At 42.1% G+C, this 25,429-nt stretch overlaps 1 protein-coding gene across 3 annotated transcripts in view; it reads right to left on the reverse strand.

Moving 5' to 3' along the window:
• Positions 1-15,564, reverse strand: part of LOC139373668 (inositol 1,4,5-trisphosphate-gated calcium channel ITPR2-like) — a 173,009-nt gene extending 157,445 nt beyond the window's left edge. For all 3 annotated transcript variants that reach the window (XM_071114505.1, XM_071114515.1, XM_071114495.1), the window contains exon 1: positions 15,202-15,564. In XM_071114505.1, coding sequence (XP_070970606.1) covers positions 15,202-15,293 — 92 coding nt within the window. In that variant the 5' untranslated portion in view covers positions 15,294-15,564. The remainder of the gene's footprint in view (positions 1-15,201) is intronic.
• Positions 15,565-25,429: the final 9,865 nt, after the last annotated feature.

A 25,429-nucleotide genomic window follows, 5' to 3' on the forward strand; every position in this document is an offset into this window, starting at 1 on the left:
TTGGTGACACCTTAATTGGGAGGATGGGCTCGTGGTAATGGCTGGAGCAGAATGGTATCAAAAATGTCAAACAAATGGATTGATGCCATTGCAGTTGCTCCATTCCAGGCATTATTATGAGCCATCCTCCCCTCAGAAGCATTCACAGCCTGGCACCTACTACCAATGTTCCCTCTAAAGAAAAATGTGGCACCGAGCAAATTTCAGGTCTGCTGAGCGCAAACTTGAACGTTCTGTGCAATTTCCAGCTCGCATTTACTGTGAACACTGAGGCTGTACCTGCTTTAAGTTAGTATTAACAATGGCCAAGCAGGCTACTGAGGTCATAATCATAATGCAGGCCTACCATCAAAAACAATGGAGAAAATGCATCCCATAACATTACATGGAAATAGCTGTTCTATCATTCAGCCTACAATAGCAGCCAATGTGCTGTGTTCTACATTCCATGAGACTTAAGAAAAACATGCAGGGCTTGACATGAACCTGTTTATCCACAGACAAGAAGGTGACTGAAAAGATTGTGTTGTTTGATGCAAGAAACCACTTTACAAAATAAAATGTAGCCTGCCTCAAAATACAACACTGCCACTTTAATACAACAACAAAAAGCTCTTTACCTGACTTGCTTTTCAAAGATGTCTAGAATGTACACGTTTTGAGCTCTTGTAGGAAGCAATCACTCCCCTATTGCTGATTGCAAATGATCTATAACTGGGCTAATAACTCACTAACTAGCAAAGAATATGAACAAAATGTGCACAAATGGCTACATGCAGCTCTTGCTTTGATCTCAAAATAAGCACATTATGCTCAACCACAGCTGTAAACACAGTAAATTGCACAGATCCATATACGGCAATGGGCCATTTGCATATAGGCCTACTGTAGTTCTGATTGGTTATGCCGCACAGGACTGTGTAGAGTACGGGCTGTGTAGAGTACGAGTCTTGAGCAATAGAATCCTACTCTACAACAAAATCTCTAGTTAGTTTTGTTTCAGTATGTTGCACTGAAAGTGGCTAATATGGCGTTGATTTGATCACAAAAGCTTAGAGGGAACATTGCCTACTACCATACCCCGTTCAAAGGCACTTCATTCTTTTGTCTTGCCAATTCAATCTCTGAATGACACCCATAGGTTAAAGAAGGATTTTTAAGCCTGTCTCATCCCCTTCATCTATACTGATTGAAGTTTATATAACAAGTGACATCAATAAGGAATTATAGCTTTCACCTGGTCAGTCTGTCATGGGAAGAGCAGGTGTCCTTAATGTTTTGTACACTCATTGTATAAGAGTAGAATGTTAGCTTTACATAAAAGAGAAGTTTTTAAATAAAAAGCAGAACTGCCATAAGGGCATGCTTCAATTTGATAAAGACAATGGAGAGAAGGTTGGGTAAGCACACACACACCACAGCTAGCTTAATGTCACCAATGGAGCTTGACTGCTTTATTATTATTTTTTATTATAAAAAATGTATAATATACACATACAGTACCAGTCAAAATTTTAGACACACCTACTCATTCAAGAGTTTCTTTATTTTGTCTATTTTCTACATTGTAGAATAATTGTGAAGACATCAACACTATGAAACAACATATGGAATAAAGTAGTAACCAGAAAGCGTTAAAAATCTAAATATATTGAATTCGGAATTCTTGAATTCTGTCAGAAAGAAAAATGCTTTTAAAACCTCTTTGCAATAAGGAATTGAGACCAAACACTCAAGAAAAGTGAAGTCTTTAATACCAAGGACACAAACAGCTGAGTGCATACATTTAGAAAGCTCACAACACATGTTATACTCTTCTCTTGTAGGCATCACCTCCCCAGCTATACATTTTATGACCCCAATGAGGTTCCCTCATTTCCCCTGTGGAACGTCCATGGTTCTCTCTTTGTTTAGCCATATGTCAGAATCACACCATGTCCATCTTCCGTTCTGGGCCTAAGCCTGCTCTCTGATCCGAGGCAATTTCCTCTTATCTGATTAGGTCAACCTTTCTAAATAAGCATACACAGTTTCATGGCCTAAACTCCATTAATACTCACAGTAATGATTCACTAAACAGGATGCAAACGACAATTTAACTTGAAACATGTTACATTTTGATAGAATCCATCAATTCTACATAAATCACTGACAGAATCAATAGCAAAGCACCCCCACACCTCCTCCTTCATGCTTCACAGTGGGAACTACACATTCAAAGATCATCCATTGACCTACTCTGCATCACAAAAGAAATGGCGGTGGAAACAAAAATGTGGATTTATCAGATCAAAAGGACAGATTTCCACCAGTCTAATGTCCATTGTTTGTCTTTCTTGGACCGAGCAAGTCTCTTCTTCTTCTTAGTCTCCTTTAGTAGTGGTTTCATGCAGCAATTTGACCATGAAGGCCTGCTTCATGCAGTCTCCTCTGAACAGGGGATGTTGACATGTGTCTGTTACTTGAACTCTGAAGTATTTATTTGGGCTGTAATCTGAGGTGCAGTAAACTCTAATGAACTTATCCTCTGCAGTAGAGGTAACTCTGGGTCTTCCTTTCCTGTGCTGGTCCTCATGAGAGCCAGTTTCATCAGAACACTTGATGGTTTTTGTGACTACACTTGAAGAACCTATCAAAGTTCTTGAAATGTTCTGGATTGACTGACCTTCATGTCTTAAAGTAATGATGGACTGTCGTTTCTCTTTGCTTATTTGAGCTGTTCTTGCTATAATATGGACTTGGTATTTTACTAAATAGGGCTATCTTCTGTATAACCCCACTACCTTGTTACAACATAGCTGATTGGCTCAAACGCATTAAGGAAAGAAATTCCACAAATTAACTTTGAACAAGGCACACCTGTTAATTGAAATGCATTTCAGGTGACTACCTCATGAAGCTGATTGAGAGAATGGGCAAAATTGTCATCAAGGCAAATGTTGGCTATTTGAAGAATCTCAAATGTAACATATTTTCATTTGTTCAACACTTTCTTGGTTACGACATGATTCCATGTGTTATGTCATAGTTTTGATGTAGTTACTATTATTATACAATGTAGAAAATAGTAAAAAGAAAAACCCTGGAATGAGTAGGTGTATCCAAACTTTTGATTGGTACTGTATGTACAGTTGAAGTCTGAAGTTTACATACACCTTAGCCAAATAAATTTTAACTCAGTTTCACAATTTCTGACATTTAATCCTAGTAAAAAAATCCCAGTCATAGGCCAGTTAGGATCACCACTTTATTTTAAGAATGTGAAATGTCCAAATAATAGGAGAGAGAATTGTTTATTTAAGCTTTTATTTATTTCTTTCATCACATTCCCAGTGGGTCAGAAGTTTTACACTCAATTAGTATTTGGTAGCATTGCCTTTAAAATTGATTAACTTGGGTCAAACATTTTGGGTAGCCTTCCACAAGCTTCCCACAATAAGTTGGGTGAATTTTGGCCTATTCCTTCTGACAGAGCTGGTGTAACTGAGTCAGGTTTGTAGGCCTCCTTGCTCGCACACGCTTTATCAGTTCTTCCCACAACTTTTTTTTTATGGGATTTAGGTCATGGCTTTGTGATGGCCACTCCAATACCTTGACTTTGTTGTCCTTAAGCCATTTTGCCACAATTTTGGAAGTATGCTTGGGGTCATTGTCCATTTGGAAGACCCATTCGCGACCAAGCTTTAACTTCCTGACTGATGTTGCTTCAATATATCCACATAATTTTCCTGCCTCATGATGCCATCTATTTTGTGAAGTGCACCAGTCCCTCCTGCAGCAAAGCACTTACCACAACATGATGCTGCAACCACTGTGCTTCAAGGTTGGGATGGTGTTCTTCAGCTTGCAAGCCTCCCCCTTTTTCCTCCAAACATAACAATGGTCATTATTGCCAAACAGTTATATCGTTTCATCAGACCAGAGGACATTTCTCCCAAAAGTACGATCTTTGTCCCCATGTGCAAACTGTAGTCTGGCTTTTTAATGGAGGTTTTGGAGCAGAGGCTTCTTCCTTGCTGACCTTCAAGTTATGTCAATATAGGACTCGTTTGACTGTGGATAACGATACTTTTGTACCCGTTTCCTCCAGCATCTTCACAAGGTCGTTTGCTGTTGTTCTGGGATTGATTTGCACTTTTCGCACCAAAGTACATTCATCTCTAGGAGACAGAAAGGGTCTCCTTCCTGAGCAGTATGACGGCTGCGTGGTCCCATGGTGTTTATACTTGTGTACTATTGTTTGTACAGATGAACGTGGTACCTTCAGGCGTTTGGAAATTGCTCCCAAGGATGAACCAGACTTGTGGAGGTCTACAATTTTTTGGCTGATTTCTTTTGATTTTCCCATGATGTCAAGCAAAGAGGCACTGAGTTTGAAGGTAGGCCTTGAAATACATCCACAGGTACACCTCCAATTGACTCGAATGATGTCAATTAGCCTATCAGAAACTTCTAAAGCCATGACATAATTTTCTGGAATTTTCCAAGCAGTTTCAAGGCACAGTCAACTTGTATGTGTGTATGTAAACTTCTGACCTACTGGATTTGTGAAAGATTATTTCACTTATAATTCACCATCTGTAAACAATTGTTGGAAAAATTGCCTGTGTCATGCACAAAGTAGATGTTCTAACAGACTTGTTAAAACTGTAGTTTAACAAGAAATGTGTGGAGTGGTTGAAAAACAAGTTTATATGACCCCAACCTAAGTGTATGTAAACTTCCGACCTCAACTGTATGCATGCATGTTCGTACACACTACCGTTCAAAAGGTTGGGGTCACCTAGAAATATCCTTGTTTTTGAAAGAAAAGCACTTAAAAAAATGGTTTTAAAGCACAGTGAAGAGGCAACTCCGGGATGCTGGCCTTCTAGGCAGAGTTCCTTTGTCCAGTGTCTGTGTTCTTATGCCAATCTTAATCTTTTATTTTTATTGGCCAGTCTGAGATATGGCTTTTTCTTTGCAACTCTGACTAGAAGGCCAGCATCCCGGAGTCGCCTCTTCACTGTTGACGTTAAGACTGGTGTTTTGCGGTTACTATTTAATGAAGCTGCCAGTTGAGGACTTGTGAGGCGTCTGTTTCTCAAACTAAACACTAATGTACTTGTCCTCTTGCTCAGTTGTGCACCTGGGCCTCCCACTCCTCTTTTTATTCTGGTTAGAGCCAATTTGCGCTGTTTTGTGAAGGGAGTAGTACACAGCATTGTACGAGATCTTCAGTTTCTTGGCAATTTCTCTAATGGAATAGCCTTAATTGCTCAGAACAAGAATAGGACTGACGAGTTTCAGACGAAAGTTATTTGTTTCGTTGCCATCGAACCCACAAATGCTGATGCTCCAGATTCTCAACTAGTCTAAAGAAGGCCTGTTTATTGCTTCATTAAATCAGCACAAAAGTTTTCAGCTGTGCTATCATAACTGCAAAAGGGTTTTCAAATTATCAATTAGCCTTTTAAAATGATAAACTTGGATTAGCTAACACAACGTGTCATTGGAATACAGGAGTGATGGTTGCTGATAATGGGCCTCTGTACGCCTATGTAGATATTCCATTTTTTTTTTTTATCTGCGTTTCCAGCTACAATAGTCATTTACAACATTAACAATGTCTGCACTGTATTTCTGATCAATTGGATTTTAATGGACAAAAACAATGTGCTTTTCTTTCAAAAACAAGGACATTTCTAAGTCACACAAAACTTTTGAATGGTAGTGTGTGTCATGTATGTATGTGTGTATATATAAATAAATTGTAACCTTTTTTTCAGCTTAAATGCTTTCAATGAGATTAAATGCAGTCATTTACCCTGTGTAGCTAAATGACAGGTCTATGAACAGTTCATACACAATTCAGGCTACCTTATGGTTGTATAAAGTAACAAGTGACTACTAACCTGAAATGTGTTGACTTGTGTTTGCTTGAAAGATAGATAAGCACAACAGAAAAAGAGGATTGGACCCAGGGAGAGGATCAGCCTCAGGGGAATTGAGCATTTGTAAATGAGGTGTGACCTGAGGAACTTATTTAAGAGCTTATACTTACTATCATATAGGCTACTATCATACGTCAATATGGATTTATAGAGTCAAAGCCTGTCGAGGCGAGGTTGCATGTGACGAGTACAGTAATGGCGACTCCAGCCAACATTCATGATACCATGGCTGGGTCTGAAAACATTACTAGCCGTCAAATCATTGCTTATACAAACCTTGTTTCCTTAATTCCTTGTCTTATATGATACTTAAATCTAATTGGAGGAGGATGTCGAGGGCAAGGAACTTGGATACTCTCCTGCAATGTGCCTTGAGGGGGAGGTGAGGAATGAGGATGAAGGAAGCAAGGACTAAATAGTGCACTGTAGGCAACAGGGTGCCATTAAGGATGCACAATGGTGGAGTTCCTGCCAAAATAGATGCTCAGGCATTACATTGCGTCAACCAATGGTTGCATGCCACGTCATCAAAACCTATTATTTGGCAGGGACTACAATTCGTAGATCTGTGATTCTACACCTCACTTTGCTCAAGCTGATCCTCTCCAACGGACTCGGAAGTTGTAGCTAAAAATGGGTAAATTAGGTACAATTAAACCAACCATCAAAGTATATTGTAGAAATTTCGGGGGTAGCCCTGACCGGGACTCACTTGACAGTCGCTGGATTCGGGCTCGAGTCATGGTCAGGACTTCACCCCAAATTCGCTACATTGGTGACAGAAGTGTGAGGGCGCCATCCGAGAGGCATTTACACATGACGAACTTGGTATAGACAAGCATGGGGAGTGGAGATACGCTCTCCCGACAGTTTGGAGTAATGTAGCGACCTTAATCCAATACCTAGTGTGCTCAGTCTCTAGACCCAGGTTAGAATCCCAGTTGGAGCTACCTCCCAAATTAGCTACATTGGTTGGTATCAGTGGCCATGTCCGATTACCCACACTAATGTACTACATACTTAAACTGCATACTATTTAGTACGTACCATTTAGTAAAAAGTATGCTGTATGCCACAACGCAGTAGAAGCTTCTGATTGGCTGAGTAGGTGGGGCCGAGTGCAGGTGAATTTTTCCAAATTCAACAGAAATGCATCGGCATAAACTAGCCTGATATTAGCTCATTTCCAAATTGATTAATTTCTCTCAAATCTGAATAGAATATGAATGGCATTATAGGCCTACTCAGGCTGGTGATAGGCTATATGGTCTATCTATCGGATTTAAAATGGACTGAAGACAACATAGTTTGTTTCCATTTCAACATATTTATTAGTGTAATCAGAGTGCTGTAGCATATATAAATGAAATAGCCTAGTACACACACCAAAACTTTTAAAATGTTAAAATCAAAAGGCTATTGTACAGAAACAATAAGGACAGTTGGGTGCATTGCAAATTCAGAGCCACTGGACAGGACAACAACATACTAAAGCACTGATCATTGGGAACGAGATCAGAATGACTTAAGGCTTGATCCATCAATTAAATAATGAAATAGGTAACCTAACCTACAAAACTAAAACACTCCATATGTTCAAATTAAAAGGCCTGATAAACATGACATCAGTAACGCAGCCACATCCCGAATCCCGGTGCCGACACATTCAGGGCAAGAGAACAAGAAACACTGGGAAAACAGAAATCCACTTTGGGTAAAAATATGTAGCCTACGATGCAATCAATACTCGTGATCATTTTAAAGAGAACAAAAACTACTTAGCCTACATTTGAACACCATCGCAGAAGCTTCGAATGCAGTAGAAGCCAATCGTTGCACGACTGTACCTAACCATAAACACCAATGCCTTTCCTAAAATCAATACACAGAAGTATATATTTTTAAACCTGCATATTTAGCTAAAAGAAATCCAGGTTAGCAGGCAATATTAACCATGTGAAATTGCGTCACTTCTTGTGTTCATTGCACGCAGAGTCAGGGTATATGCAACAGTTTGGGCCGCCTGGCTCATTGCGAACTAATTTGCCAGAATTTTACGTAATTATGACATAACATTGAAGGTTGTACAATGTAACAGGAATATTAAGACTTAGGGATGCCACCCGTTAGACAAAATACCGAATGGTTCATTATTTCACTGTCTCAGCCTCCAGTATTTATGCTGCAGTAGTTTGTGTCGGGGAGCTAGGGTCAGTTTGTTATATCTGGAGTACTTCTCCTGTCCTATCCGGTGTCCTGTGTGAATTTAAGTATGCTCTCTCTAATTCTCTCTTTCTTTCTCTCTCGGAGGACCTGAGCCCTAGGACCATGCTTCAGGACTACCTGACATGATGACTCCTTGCTGTCCCCAGTCCACCTGGCCGTGCTGCTGCTCCAGTTTCAACGGTTCTGCCTGTGATTATCATTATTTGACCATGCTGGTCATTTATGAACATTTGAACATCTTGGCCATGTTCTGTTATAATCTCCACCCGGCACAGCCAGAAGAGGACTGGCCACCCCACATAGCCTGGGTCTCTAGGTTTCTTCCTAGGTTTTGGCCTTTCTAGGGAGTTTTTCCTAGCCACCGTGCTTCTACACCTGCATTGCTTGCTGTTTGGGGTTTTAGGCTGGGTTTCTGTACAGCACTTTGATATATCAGCTGATGTACGAAAGGCTATATAAATACATTTGATTTAAAATAAAAGTTTGATGAATGATAGTTTCCAGATTCGACCATATTAATGACCAAAGGCTCGTATTTATGTGTGTTATTATGTTATAATTAAGTCTATGATTTGATATAGCAGTCTGACAGAGCCATGGTAGGCAGCAGCCGGCTCGTAAGCATTCATTCAAACAGCACTTTAGTGCGTTTTGCCAGCAGCTCTTCGCAATGCTTCAAGCATTGAGCTGTTTATGACTTCAAGCCTATCAACTCCCGAGATTAGGCTGGTGTAACAATGTGATGTGAAATGGCTAGCTAGTTAGCGGGGTGCGCGCTTATAGCGTTTCAAACGTCACTCGCTCTGAGACTTGGAGTAGTTGTTCCCCTTGCTCTGTATGGGTAATGCTGCTTTGAGGGTGGCTGTTGTCGATGTGTTCCTGGTTCGAGCCCAGGTTGGGGCGAGGAGAGGGACGGAAGCTATACTGTTACACTGGCAATACTAAAGTGCCTATAATAACATCCAATAGTCAAAGGTATATGAAATACAAATGGTAGAGAGAAATAGTCCTATAATAACGACAACCTAAAACTTCCTACCTGGGAATATTGAAGACTCATGTTAAAAGGAACCACCAGCTTTCATATGTTCTCATGTTCTGAGCAATGAAATTAAACGTTAGCCTTCTTACATGGCACATATTGCACTTTTACTTTCTTCTCCAACACTTTGTTTTTGCATTATTTAAACCAAATTGAACAGGTTTCAATATGAGGCTAACTAGATTTTTTATTGATGTATTATATTAAAGTTAAGTGTTCATTCAGTATTGTTATAATTGTCATTATTACAAATAAATAAAAAATAAATATATATTTTTTAAATAAAATATTTAAAAAATAATAATAATAAAATAAATAAATATATATATATTTATTTTTAATATAAAAATCGGCTGATTAAACGGTATCGGCTTTTTTTGGTCCGCCAATAATCGGTCTCGGCGTTGAAAAATCATAATCGGTCGACCTCTACTTCTGGCATCTTCTAAATTAAGTTCCCTAGTTTTGTTGTTTGGCTACTTGAAGAGAACTAGGGCCCATCACTCGCAGACCACCTCTTCCAATGTGGAAAAGGGTGCATATAATTCTACTATTCGCATACTGAAAATGCGCCATGCGTGATTGAGTTGTTTCCCACTATTCGTTGATTTCGGTATAGCATCCCCATATCTAATTGATCAGCTGTTGTCAAAGCCGAAATGAGTATTACATCCAGGCATTTAAAGTACACTGGATTTTCGAAATGTCACATCATTAAACTGCCTATTTAGGACGCAAGTATGGGTATTTGGACACAACCATTGATGTGACCCTTTAAACTTCTTTGGGATCGGTGTCCCTTCCACAGGATGGTTGAGCTAACCTGGGCTAATGCGATTCGCATGTGGTTGTATGTAACAGGAACATCTCCCAGGACATAGACATATCTGATATTGGCAGAAAGATTAAGAAGAATTTAAGTTAACTGCACTGTCCAATTTACAGTAGCTATTGCAGTGAAAGAATACCATGCTATTGTTTGGAGAGTGCACAATTTTGAACACGAAAAGTTATTAATAAACAAATTAGGCACATTTGGGCAGTCTTGATACAAGAATTAACAGAAATGCAATGGTTCATTAAATCAGTCTAAAACTTTGCACACACTAATGCCATCTAGTGGCCAAAATCTAAACTTCACCTGGGCTGTAATAATACATTATGGCCTTTCTCTTGCATTTCAAAGATGGTAAAAAAATACAAAATAACGTTTTTTATTTTATTTGTATAAATATTTTACCTTATCTATTGTATTATATTCTACTACATTCCTTTCACATTTCCAGAAACGTCAAAAAGTGTGTCCTTTCAAATGGTACCAAGAACATGCATATCCTTGCTACAGGCAGATTTGGATTTTACATTTTAAGCAAAAAAACATTTAAATGGCCTAATCCTTAAGAAGTTTTAACAGCCCCTATTTGACTCATTTTCAGCTACAACTTCAAGTCCACTGGAGAAGATCAACTTGAGAAGTGAGGTGTAGAATCACTGATCTAGAAATAGTATTCCCTGCCAAATAATAGGTTTAGTGTGATAAAGATTTGCAGAGCTACGTCTCCCCTGGCCAAACACGCACAACCAGGCATTGATTGAGTGATTGGATTAATCTCTTCAGTAGGTCCTGTGATTGAGTGTAGTCTGTCCCAGGAGTGTGAAGGTGAATGGAAAGGCACTGGAGCGAACAGCCCTTGCTGTCTCTGCCTGGCCAGTTCTCCTCTCTCCACCTGGATTCTCTGCCTCTAACCCTATTACGGGGGCTGAGTCACTGGCTTACTGGTGCTCTTCCATGCCGTCCCTAGGAGGGGTGCATCACTTGAGTGGGTTGAGTCACTGACGTGATCTTTCCTGTCCAGGTTGGGTTCATGCCATGGGGGAGGTCTTCGTGGGCTATACACGGCCTTGTCTCAGGGTAGGAAGTTGGTGGTTTGAAGATATCCCTCTAGTGGTGTGGGGGCTGTGCTTTGGCAAAGTGGGTGGGGTTATATCCTGCCTGGTTGGCCCTTTCCGAGGTTATAATCAGACGGGGACACAGTGTCTCCCACCTCCTCCCGTCTCAGCCTCCAGTATTTATGCTCTAATAGTTTGTGTTGGGGCGCACAGGATCAGTCTGTTATATCTGGAGCATTTTTCCTTTCTTATCCGGTGTCCTATGTGAATTTAAGTATGCTCCCTCTAACTCTCTCTCAGGGAACCTGAGCTCGAGGACCATGCCTAAGGACTACCTGGCCATGCTGTCCCCAGTTCAGCTGGTTGTGCTATTGCTCCAGTTTCAAATGTTCTGCCTGCAGCTATGGAACCCTGACCTATTTACCACAAGTGCTACCTTGTCTCGGACCTGCTGTTTTCGACTCTCTAGCGCACCTACTGTCTCTAACTCTGAATGATCATCTATGAAAAGCCAACTGACATTTACTCCTGAGGTGCTGACCTGTTGCACCCTCTACAACCAGTGATTATTACTATTATTTGACCCTGCTGGTCATCTATGAACGTTTGAACATCTTGGCCCTGTACTGTTATAATCTCCACCCGGCACTGCCAGAAGAGGACTGGCCACCCCTCAGAGCCTGGTTTCTCTCTAGGTTTCTTCCTAGGTTCCTGCCTTTCTAAGGAGTTTTTCCTTGCCACCGTGCTTCTACATCTGCATTGCTTGCTGTTTGGGGTTTTAGGCTGGGTTTCTGTACAGCACTTTGTGACATCAGCTGATGTAAAAAGGGCTTCATAAATAAATTTGATTAGACACTTGTGTCAATTACAGAACATTTCCTAGGATTTTCTACATGCAGCAACACTTGGATAAAGTGTTGAAAATACCAGTAAAAGCACAGCGCTACATGTGGTTAGTTCAGTGTTTCCCAAACTCGGTCCTCAGGACCCCAAGGGGTGCACGTTTTGGATTTTGCCCTAGCACTACAAGGATGATTCAAACAAACAATCAACTAATCAAGCTTTGATTATTTGAATTAAAAACCAAAACGTGCACCCCTTGGGGTCCCCAGGACCGAGCTTGGGCAACGCAGGGTTAGCTGATATGTTACATACCTAAACAGGCGTTGTAAGATCGAGCATGCACCTGCAATGTAGTCAGGCAGGATCTCTGCCACTGACTTCCTGGGCCTTGAATGAGGCTTATTTTTTAAGAGTGTTTAATGTTGATAAAGTACACCACACAGACCTGGCTGTCAGACTGCATCAGTTAATGAATCACTGATAGACTTTATACCTTTGCTTTAAAAACAGCTGAGCCCTCTACTACGCACTTTGCATTCAAACATTTTCTGGCCTTGACATTTGCATTGAGATTGGCTTTGACCAGTTACTTTTCAGTAACATAAAGTAGGTCATATGATTCATATTGTTGGCATAGGTCCATCTGCGGCCTTTATAGGCTTCATCTGCCCAGGTTACAAGCCAGTCTGTCCCTTTATAAACATTGTTCCCATTTCCCTTCCTTCCTGCTTGAAATTGCTGATCTGATACAGTGTGATTGCTGAAAGCAATGGGATTTCACCTATCCACTAATTTTACAGATCAGTGATTACATCAAGGACACATTGAAGGTATTAAAATATGGCCTGTGTGCCTTGTGAACACACTGGGGTTCTGAGTGGCCATAATAGATAGGTGGAATTCAGGAGTGATCCTCTGCTCATGCCTGCTATGCTTTTGGAGAGTGGCTGTTTGAAAGCACAGAAAGAGAAAGTAGATTGAGAGAATGAAAGCAAGGGAGAGAATGTGAGAAAGAGCGGGAAGTGGGTGGGGCAGATTCAAGCCACAGAGGCAGTCTGTCAATTCAAGCCTGTTCCTGGCCTAGAGGGCAGAGTGCAGAGCTGAGAAATTCACTGAAGTCCTGGAGCCGCATTTGAACTTTCTTCTTGTAGTCACTATAATAACTCAGCTTGTCTATTTGGTGCATTAGTCAATTCTCTTCCGAGTTAATATTTGTAGAAATTCTCAGGTGGTCCTTGGAATGAACTGTTAGTTATGATAATAAAACTTCCATTCCTTGAAAAAAAAAACACTACAATTAAGTGATAATGCCATGGCATGGGTTTAGTTTGTCGAGGGCCAATATATCAACCAAACACCGGCTTCAAGGGCATTATCACTTTTATACAATGGGTTACCACCATATTCAAATTATGATTGACATATTTTCATTAAAAAAATATTATTTTGATGAATTTTTCATACTATTTCATCCTACCACAATATATAGTCCCGACACAAATCTAGGGTTGCTACCCAAGCCGGCTGGTCGTTCGTTCGATTGGATCTGTTGCCAGAGACGCGACCCAGTCGTTCAGTATCTATGTACGTGACCCAGTTGTTCATTCTAAACATTCCGTTGCCATACTGGCTGGCAACGTTCTTATCCCCTGCTTGCTAGCTAGCCAACGGCTAACTTACATTCACATCAAAAAAGTGCAGTCAGAATAACAGCAAAGCAGCTGCATTTGTTTAAGCAGTTTTCTAGCGACATTTGGATAACTCCATAACAATGAGGGGCGAATTTGCCTGGCATAGAAAATGTGCTCACTCGTCACTGTTGTTCAGAGAAGCTAGCCAACAACACAGCTAACACAATCACTTCAAACTGAAGCTAGAAAGACTGAAAACTATATGCACTTCGTTTCATTTGACCTTTTTTCAAGTTACATTATATATATTTTTATATATAATGTAACTTGAAAAAAGGTCAAATGAAACGAAGTGCATATAGTTTTCAGTCTTTCTAGCTTTTTATCCATCAAAATTGATTATACAAATCTCCGCTGTTGAAAACAAAATGTTAGTCTTAAAGAAATCTAGATGCTTTTTATAGCGGAGATCAAGTTTATAAATTGCCTGGCTGGGCTGATGAGAGCAGTAAGATGGAACAGACTAAATAGGCATTTTAACATCCTAGATTTAGCCGGTGGTAACTTGTGGAATAGACACTGGCGGTTTTAACCAATCAGCATTAGACCCAACCATTGTATAATACTACACCATTTAAGAGTACTTGTTAGACCTACTCTGGGAAGAATCCATTCAGCAACCAGTACCCCAAAACTCTGAGTACAGGTAATTCACTGTGACCTTTTGTGCTCAACCAGTGGTCCCCCTGCCCCCAGACTATAGTGCACCTATGCACGTACCTTACTTTGGCCGTAAACCTCATTCAGATTCTGTGCATTTGGAAAGGTTTTCATTACCCAATAGTTAAACATTTACATATTTTTAAAGTGGAAAGGTTAGTGAAGGTTTTCTATCATAACTTTCAGCAGATGAAAGTATTGGCCACACACAATAGCATCCTTTACAGTAACTGCAGACAACGGTGGTATTTTGGATAATCATACTGCACTCAAACTGATGTTATACTACACTGTACTGCACTTTTTTTTCCCATAAGGGTGAATTCAACAGCCCAACAATATTATTCATGCTGCATTGGAGGACACCCTGGTGAATATATCATACACATTACACACATTTACAGCTCTTCTTGATCAAACAGGTGTGAGCATTCAAGTACAATTCTTCAGCTGTCTCACAGCACGTGCTACTACTGCAAAAAGGGCCACGACCTCTCACAAAACACTTCATACTATTTTGATTAGGTCATGGATTACAGTACATAATCCTTTCCCAGTAAACCATTTGGCATTTGACGCCCAGAGAGTAATAAAGTGGCTGCATGTGTACAGGTCATTGCGCACGCATTGGTAACACTAGCGAGGTACATGCACAAAGTTTGCATTCCTATTATACTTGCATAACTGTGCAATGTTACTCATCTTCATTTCCTCCTTGATACAATTGCTTGTGATTAGGCCTTTTCAACTTCCGATTTCTCAACCCCAGATCCACAGACACCAATCTCACACTGCATGTTACATTGACCCATTTCATGCATCAGACGCCAAACGAGCCTGTACCTGTTTGTCACAGATTTTCATCAAACATGGTTTTAGATACACATAATATTTAATTAGATTAGAGGGAACATACCCCAATGTACTGATGAAGCCATTGACAGTGCCTTCTGCGTACAGCGACACAATGTCTCCAATATGAAGAAAACTTGATCTGTTGTCTGACATTTTCGCTTAATTCTGTCCAAAAGTCGTCTTTCCAGTCTCGGTTTGATTAAGTTATTACTCTGACACGTTTCAATGTATCTTGGCAACAATCCTGCGTATCACTCGTCAAATTGCGAACAACACCGCCCCGAAACGAGACATGTTTTCACGTTTTTACCAGTCAAAATTACAAAAAGGCGACAATGGAAAAACTTGGAGTTACTGTAAACAAACTGCCGATTTAGTTTATGAACCCAACTTCTTCCCGTGTTCAGACAGCATAATGTTCTCTCTTTCACATCAACTTTAGGGGAGGAGACTGGTTCTGTTGGAGGCGCAGATAGAAAACCAGTCAGCCTATCCCGTCTAAAGTAGGCCCACTCATATCCAAATGCTTTGAGAAGCAATGGATGTACAATTCTGCTATGTAAGTGCGTACATGAGTAGACAGAGCAATACATTATATAATAGAACATTTCCTGGCTATTTCCTGCAAACTTGCTCTGTAATGAGATAAATTAGTGGACATCAATGGCCTGGAGTTCCGGGTTATGCAATGGTGTGAGTGTGCTTGTGCGTGGGTATGTGTGTGTGTGTGTGTGTGTGTTGCCGCGTTCAAAACAACTGGGAACTCGGAAATTTCCAACTTCAGTCCGTTCAAGACAACTGGGAATAAAACAAGTTGCGACAGGGAACTCGGGCCTCTTTGTAGATTTCCGACTTTCCGACCTGTAGATCACGGACGTCATGATTTGACCTCGTATTTTTCCAAGTTCACAGTTGTCGTGAAAGCACCATAAACCAAAGCAAGTCAAATCAAATTGTATTAGTCACATGCGTCGAATACAACAACAGGTGAACAACAACACCTCACAGTGAAATGCTTATTTACGAGCCCCTAACCAACAACGGAGTTAAAAGTTAAAAGTAAAATAATTTTGAATAAGAATAAGAAATAAAATAACAAGTAATTAAAGCAGCAGTAAAATAACAAAAGCAGGACTATATACAGGGGGTACTGTTACAGAGTCAATGAGCGGGGCCCCGGTTTGTTGAGGTAATTGAGGTAATGTGTACATGCAGGTAGATATTAAAGTGACTATGCATAGATGATAACAAGAGAGAGTAGCCGTGGTGTAAGGGGGGGGGGGGGGGGGGGGGCAATGCAAGGTCTGAGTAGCCATTTGATTAGATGTTCAGGAAGTCTTATGGCTTGGGGGTAGAAGCTGTTTAGAAGCCTCTTGGACCTAGACTTGGCACTCCAATACCGCTTTCTGTGCGGTAGCAGAGAGAACAGACTGGAGTCTGACAATTTTTAGGGCATTCCTCTGACATGCCTGGTATAGAGGTCCTGGATGGCAGGAAGCTTAGCCCCAGTGATGTACTGGGCCGTACACACTACCCTCTGTAGTACCTACCGAGCAGTTGCCCTACCAGGAAGTGATGCAACCAGCTGTAGAACCTTTTGAGGATCTGAGGACCATTGCCAAATCTTTACAGTCTCCTGAGGGGTAATAGGTTTTGTTGTGCCCTCTTCACGACTGTCTTGGTGTGCTTGGACCATGTTAGTTTGTTGGTGATGTGGACACCAAGGAACTTAAAGCTCTCAACCTGCTCCACTACAGCTCCGTCAATGAGAATGGGGGCGTGCTCGTTCCTCTTTTTTCCTGTAGTCCACAATCATCTCTTTTGTCTTGATCACGTTAAAGTCTGGAGTAAACCTGGCACCATCCCTACGGTGAAGCATGGTGGTGGCAGCATCATGTTGTAGGGATGTTTTTCAGTGGCGGGGACTGGGAGACTAGTCAGAACTGAGGGAAAGATGAACGGAGAAAAGTACAGAGAGATCCTTGCGTTCAGGACCTCAAACTGGGGCGAAGGTTCACCTTTCAACCCGACAACGACCCTAGGCACACAGCCAAGACAACGCAGGGGTGGCTTCTGGACAAGTCTCTGAGTGGCCCAGGCAGAGCCTGGACTTGAACCCGATTGGATATCTCTGGAGAGACTGCAACACTCCCCATCGAACCTGACAGAGTTTGAGAGGAACTGCAGAGAAGAATGGGAGAAACACCCCAAATACAGCTGTGTCAAGCTTGTAGCGTCATACCCAAGAAGACTTGAGGCTGTAAAATTGCTGCCAAAGGTGCTTCAACAAAGTACTGAGTAAAGGGTCTGAATACTTATGTAAATGTGATATTTAAAACTGTTTTCGCTTTGTTATTATGGGGTATTTTGTGTAGATTGATGAGGGGTAAAAACTATTTAATACATTTTAGAATAAGGCTGTAACATAACAAAACATGGAAAAAGTAAACCGGTCTGAATACTTTTCGAATGCACTGTATATGTAATGTGTAGAACTAATCTCTTGTGGACAGACAAACGTAACATAGGATGGCATAGAGCATCCAACATAATTACGCAATATTGTAATACTGCATGGGTTTCCGATATATCAACTGAACAAAAATATAAACGCAACATGCAATGATTTCAACGATTTTACTGAGTTAGAGTTCACATAAGGAAATCAGTCAATATAAATAAATTAGGCCTTAATCTATGGATTTCACATGACTGGGCTGGGGCACAGCCATGGGTGGGCTTGGGAGGGAATAGGCCCACCCACTTGGGAGCCAGGCCCAGGCAATCAATATGCGTTTTTACCCACAAAAGGGCTTTATTACAGACATAAATACTCCTCAGTTTCATAAACTGTCTGAGTGACTGGTCTCAGACGATCCCGCAGGTGATGAAGCCAAATGTGGAGGTCCTGGGCTGGTGTGGTTACACGTGGTCCGCGGTTGTGAGGCTGGTTGGACGTACTGCCAGATTCTTTAAAACAAAGTAGAGAAATGAACATTCAATTATCTGGCAACAGCTCTGGGGGACATTCCTGCAGTCAGCATGCCAATTGCACGCTCCCTTAAAACTTGAGACATCTGTGGGCACTGTGTTGTGTGACAAAACTACACATTTTAGAGTGCCATTTTATTGTCCCCAGCACATTGCACCTGTGTAATGATCATGCTGTTTAATCAGCTTATTGATATGACACACCTGTCAGGGGGATGGAATATCTTAGCAAAGGATAATTGCTCACTGACTAGGAAGTGGACAACATTTGAGAGAAATACACTTTTTGTGCGTATGGAACATTTCTGGGATCTGTTATTTCAGCTCATGGGACCAACACTTTACATGTTGTGTTTATATTTTTGTTCAGTATAAGTGTAGAACAGACATGATTGTCTGCCAAGTAGAATAAGGAATTGTGTCTGCTCTATTTATTAAATGTCTATCGCGTACATCTGAGAAGAATAATTATGATCATGATTATATTGGGAGGTAGAAAGATGATGATGATTCTGCTGCGGATGATTATAATGATGATGATGATGATTCTTCAGAGCAGTGTTGAGCGCATGACAAATACTGACACCAAAGGACACCAATACTGACACCAGAGGACACCAGACACATAAGGGCATCACTGATCATGTAAAACCACTCAGCCAGTGGTGACATAGTGATATAATCTAGCCTACATTGCCACATAATGTTCAGTCAACGATAACAATAATGCACCAGATAGTGAGGCAGGGTCAGAATAGAATACATGCATGGATTAAATGTATTGCCTGCCACTCAAATATTTCTATTTTTGTCCCTGTGATTATTGATTTACTATATTTTAATGGAGATGGGTAGAGCTACTCATTGTTCACACATGAATAAATCAATAAATGAATGACTATTTATGTTTACTGTATTTATATTGTATATTCTGTATGTTGACTTTGTGCAAATTATGTCTTTACATTGTGTATTGCTGGCTCCACCTATTCACTAATTAAAATGCTGGGTATGTGCAAATGATTCACATTCGCTTTATTTTTTTTATTTCTCACGCTCTCTCGCACACGCACACACACACACGTGATGAAATGGATCCTCCCTGGTCAAAAAATACCATAGGATTCCAATAAAAATATATATATTCAAATCCAAAAGAAAATAATTTCAGATTTTGAAACCTATCCTATAGGATTGTATGTTATAGTAAAGAAAGAACAGAAACTCTGTCACTCGGTCGCGTCATGCCATTGTCATGAACGTTCTCAAGCCGCCCTCTACCGGCGGCGCAATAATGGTGCGCTAAAAGTCGTGATAAACCCAGTTATTTTGGAAGGAGGCTAACGACTGTTTAGTCTAAATTACCTGGAAATACGATGACATTGCTAAAGTAGTCAAGTTCGTCAAAAATAGCTAGCAATGATAACGTTAGCTAGCTAAAAATCCGGTGACCTCCCCTCAATCTTAACAAACTAGCGAACATTATACCAAAGATGTATAACTAAACCATGATAGACCACTGGACTATCGTTTCAAATGGGAACAATTGAGTCATAGTGGGCAGAACAAGCAAAGAGCTGGGCAGAGCCAAGCAAGTGCTAGCGAGATCCCATTGGCGCGTTGTAAGCACACATCTGCATATCTTTATTAGGGAACGCCTACTCTGTGAAGTGCGCGTGTGCAATCACTCAATTCGCTTTTGCACTCCATCTACACAGCGCAATTTAGTAAAACTTTTGCGAAGGTTAAAGTCAACAAAACTTAGTCCACTCTGTTCGTAGCAGATTCTAGTTTTGGGAACAGAAAACTGTATTGAGAGTAAATGATTCATCGATGAGAATATTTTCAGAATATCGGCCAAAATCCATCTCGTTACATCTTCACCCACTGCTCACCAGTGGGCTTCCTCTCACTACCATATTTGGTAGTCAGTGAAATGCTTCACATTTAAACATCCCGTGAAATATCTGTCTCATTGTTCTATCTGTGGTTGTACTGCATCTAAAGTAAATCTGTCGACTTCAAAATGAGGACAAAGGTTTTCTTACTAATTATTTGCCTCCTTTTGAATGGCATTGTATTTCTAAGCCACTGTAAAGTACTTTTGAGGAAATTTTCATCAGCGCTCATTGACGATGCATTGAGTAGGATGGATTTTCTCATTGGAATCTTATAGGATTTTCCGACTAGGGTAAAACATGATTTTAATGTTTGGAGATCAGTTATAAAAATGAAAAATAAATTACAGGACAGATGTAAGTAGCCTACAGATATACAGCTATACATTAGGGGTACAGAAAGTGGTTAAGGGCACAGACAGTCGGCCGAGCCGTGGCTCAAACTCCTATAGGATTTCTATGAATTTTGTCGATGGGAATTGTATAGATATTTAAATTACATTCTAAAGGATTTATCCTTAGACTTGCCAATACACTATACCAACCTCCAAACCTCTCAGGCAATTATCTATGAAGATGGACAGTGGACAAGTGAAATATAATACCAGCATAAGCAACCACTATTGAACTGCAACCCTTGCCACTTGAGATGATGACCCTATAGGTGGGAACCGCCGGCAATGTACCCTCTACCCAGTAGCTATCTCATGCAACCCCATCCCCGTAAAGGTCCAAGGGACACAACGTGAATAAACATTTGCTTCTGGTGCATCTGCGTTACAGATTAAAGTTATTGTTCCAAAGGCAACAACAATAGCTGTGAAACCTATTGAGATTGTCTGCAATGTTGTTTACATTTCTGTCAAAAAGATGTGCTATGTGGCATTACAGTCAAAAAGCATATCAAATCAAATCAAATTGTATTTGTCACATGCGCCAAATACAACAGGTGTAGGTAGACCTTACAGTGAAATGCTTACTTACAAGCCCTTAACCAACAAATGCTTTAAGAAGTTAAGATATAAAATAAAAATAAGTGTTAGGTTACAAAAAGGATAAGTAAAAAATGTAAAATAAAAGTAACAAATAATTCAACAGCAGTAAAATAACAATACAAGAGGTAGTGGTTAGTTGAGGTAATTGAGGTAATATGTACATGTAGGTAGAGTTAAAGTGACTATGCATAGATTATAAACAGAGAGTAGCAGCAGCGTAAAAGAGGGGTCTGGGTAGCCTTTTGATTTCAGGGGTCGTATGGCTTGGGGGAAGAAAGTCAGGAAGTCAGGAAGTCAGGAAGTCCAGGATCCAGTTGCAGAGGGAGGTGTTTAGTCCCAGGGTCCTTAGCTTAGTGATGAGCTTTGAGGACACCATGGTGTTGAATGCTGAGCTGTAGTCAATAAATAGCATTCTCACATAGGTGTTTATTTTGTGCAGGTGTGAAAGGGCAGTGTGGAGTGCAATAGAGATAGCATCCTCTGTGGATCGGTTGGGGCAGTATGCAAATTGGAGTGGGTCTAGGGATTCTGGGATAATGGTGTTAACAATTTGATTTCAACGTAATGTGACACAGTTCATCATATTTCTATTTAGATGTTTTATAAAACCTGGATCAGGTGTGCCAAGAGGTCACTAGGTGGGCACTGGTAGTTCCATCCAGGAGGGAGAGGGAGGATGGGGAGGGAGCACCTTCTATTGATGGGGGGGGTGGGAGGGACAGCTCTTGGGGGAGGAAGGAAGGTGGGAGAGGGGCTACAACCCTGGGAGGAAGGAAGGGAAGGACGGAGGGGAGGGAGGGAGGCAGGTAGGGAGGGAGAGGGGGTTGTACAACCCTGGGAGGGAATGATTTGGGGAGTCTCTATCTTTAGATATTTATTTTCCTCTCCCTATCCCAACAAAAAGAGGGTAAAAGAAACATTCTCTTTTTTTTGTGTGCATAGCTGACTATTATACATATATGAAAAGAAAGAAATGCTCATATCTTACTCTACCAAAACATTTATTTTCCTTCTACTTTTTATTTGCGTATAAGCAATGTAAAGATGCTGTCCATTCTAAGAGGACAACCCCCCAAAATCTTGCTATTGTAACATTGTATATAGTATTGTATGGCATATTGTGATGTCTAACTGAAAGACAAGAAGTTGCATGAATAAGAATCACATTTTTAAAAAGGTGTGCTGTACTAGTGATCATACGGCAAATTAACTGGCAGCCTTGAATCACTCCCATATTGTGGTGGTGAATAAAACCAAAATGAATATAGAACAGTTTTGTTTTTTTCAAATCAATGAAAATGTTGTAATCAATGTTGTTGTATTGTACTGGAACAAAGTACAACAAACTATAATTTAATGGGCGCATAAGAAAAAACTGTTCTAATAAGATTCTGACTGGGGTGACAAAAACCTACAAAACCTATAGGATCCACTAGGATTACTTTTGAATTCTAATTGGAAAAAAGTAGTCCAATAGGATTCTGAAAATAAACAACTAATCCTATAGGATTTTTGGACTATGGCTTTCTTTGTTCACACACACACACACACACACACACACACGCACACAAACACACACACACTCACACACCTTTGCTTCACCTCGTGGATGCTGGATAAAAATACATTTTAACCCTATTTTAGTCCCATCCCATCCACTAATTATATTGGTTGCCACAATAACATTGCGGCCCTATTCATTGTCTGTGTCACGCCCTGACCTGAGATATCTCTGTTTTCTTTATATTTTGGTTAGGTCAGGGTGTGACTAGGGTGGGTACGCTAGTTTTGTATTGTCTAGTTTTTTTTTGTATGTCTAGGGTTTTTGTAGGTCTAGGTGATTTGTATGTCTATGGTGGCCTGATATGGTTCCCAATCAGAGGCAGCTGTTTATCGTTGTCTCTGATTGGGGATCATATTTAGGTAGCCATTTCCCTTTGGTGTTTATGGGATATTGTCTATGTGTAATTGCCTGTCAGCACTCGTTTGTATAGCTTCATGTTTCATTTTGATAGTTTGTGTTTCATTCTTTTAATAAATAAGAATGTATGCATACCACGCTGCGCCTTGGTCCGATTCTTATAACGAACGTGACAGAAGATCCCACCACAAAAAGACCAAGCAGCGTGTTCAAGAGGAGTAGATGGACATCCTGGGCTCGGGAGAAAGATGAGTGTAGGACATCCTGGACCTGGGAGGAGATTGGCAGAGTCAGGGGTTAGACCTGAGCCAACTCCCCGTGCTTACCGTGGGGAGCATGTGACTGGTCAGACACCGTGTTACGCAGTGATGCGCATGGTGTCTAGATTGGGCATCCAGCCAGGACGGATGGTGCCGGCTAAGCGCTCCTGGTCTCCAGTACACCTCCTTGGACCAGGATATCCTGCGCCGGCTCTGCGCACTGTGTCTCCGGTGAGTCTGCACAGCCCAGTGCGTCCTGTGCTAGCGCCCTGCATTTGCCGGGCTCAAGTGAGCATCCAGCCAGGACGCATTGTGCCAGCTCTACGCTCCAGATCTCCAGTACGCCTCCACAGTCCAGTATGTCCTGTGCCTGCTCCCCGCATTCGCCCTGAGGTGCGTGTCACCAGCCCTGTACCACCAGTGCCGGCACCACGCACCAGACCTCCAGAGCGCCTCCACAGTCCAGTACGTCCTGTGCCTCCTCCCAGCACTCGCCCTGAGGATGTGTGTCTTCAGCCCGGTGCCACCTGTACCGGTCCCACGCACCAGGCCTCCATTGCGCCTCCACAGTCCAGTACGTCCTATGCCTGCTCCCCGCACTCGCCCTGAGATGCGTGTCTTCAGCCCGGTACCACCAGTGCCAGCACCATGCATCAGGTCTCCAGTGTGCCTCCACAGTCCAGAGCTTCCGGCGACAGTTCCCAGTCCAGAGCTTCCGGAGACAGTTCCCAGTCCAAAGCTTCCGGAGACAGTTCCCAGTCCAGAGCTTCCCGAGACAGTTCCCAGTCCAGAGCTTCCCGAGACAGTTCCCAGTCCAAAGCTTCCGGCGACATTTCACAGTCCGGAACCTCCAACGACGGGCCACAGTCCTTCCGGAGACAGTTCCCAGTCCAGAGCTTCCGGAGACAGTTCCCAGTCCAAAGCTTCCGGAGACAGTTCCCAGTCCAGAGCTTCCGGAGACAGTTCCCAGTCCAAAGCTTCCGGAGACAGTTCCCAGTCCAGAGCTTCCCGAGACAGTTCCCAGTCCAGAGCTTCCCGAGACAGTTCCCAGTCCAAAGCTTCCGGCGACATTTCACAGTCCGGAACCTCCAACGACGGGCCACAGTCCGGAACCTCCAACGACGGGTCACAGTCCGGAACCTCCAACGACGGGTCACAGTCCGGAACCTCCAACGACGGGCCACAGTCCGGAACCTCCAACGACGGGCCACAGTCCGGAACCTCCAACGACGGGCCACAGTCCGGAACCTCCAACGACGGGCCACAGTTCGTAACCTCCAACGACGGGTCACAGTCCGGAACCTCCAACGACGGGTCACAGTCCGGAACCTCCAACGACGGGCCACAGTCCGGAACCTCCAACGACTGGTCACAGTCCGGAACCTCCAACGACGTGCCACAGTCCGGAACCTCGAACGACGGGTCACAGTCCGGAACCTCCACCGGCGGTCCCCAGTCCGGAACCTCCACCGGCGGTCCCCAGTCCGGAACCTCCACCGACGGTCCCCAGTCCGGAACCTCCACCGACGGTCCCCAGTCCGGAACCTCCACCGACGGTCCCCAGTCCGGAACCTCCACCGACGGTCCCCAGTCCGGGGTCTCCGGCGACGGTTCCCAGTCCGGGGCCTCCGGCGATGATCCACAGTCCGGTTCTACAAAGGCAGAGAGATCAGCATAAAGAGGGGGGGGGGGCCCGGAGCCGCCACCGAGGGTAGATGCCCACCCGGACCCTCCCCTATAGGTTCAGGTTTGCGGCTGGGAGTCTGCACCTTTGGGGATCATTTAGGTAGCCATTTCCCTTTGGTGTTTGTGGGATCTTGTCTATGTGTGGTTGCCTGTCAGCACTCGTTTCGGTTTGTTGTTTAGTGTTTAATTATTTTAATAAATAAGAATGCACGCATACCACTCTGCACCTTGGTCCGATTCTTATAAAGAACATGACAGTCTGAACTAAGTTTTCTAATTGACTCATACCACATTTACACATGAAACATTTACACATGAAAATAAGAATTTGTTCTTAACTGACTTGCCTGGTTAAAATAAAGGTAAAATAAATTTACATTTCGGGTAGGAAACAAGTGGACACGCATGCACGAAATCTTTCCCAGGCATTCCACAAATAAATCTCTTTGAGCTTTGTCCTGTAAAACGGCACATAAAGAACAGCGGCCGAGACTAGTGCCAGGTGTTGGCTCCACTTTGTTTCCCAGGGCGGTCACAT

This window comes from Oncorhynchus clarkii, chromosome 2 (genome assembly GCF_045791955.1).
Source record: "Oncorhynchus clarkii lewisi isolate Uvic-CL-2024 chromosome 2, UVic_Ocla_1.0, whole genome shotgun sequence".
NCBI lineage: Eukaryota > Metazoa > Chordata > Actinopteri > Salmoniformes > Salmonidae > Oncorhynchus > Oncorhynchus clarkii.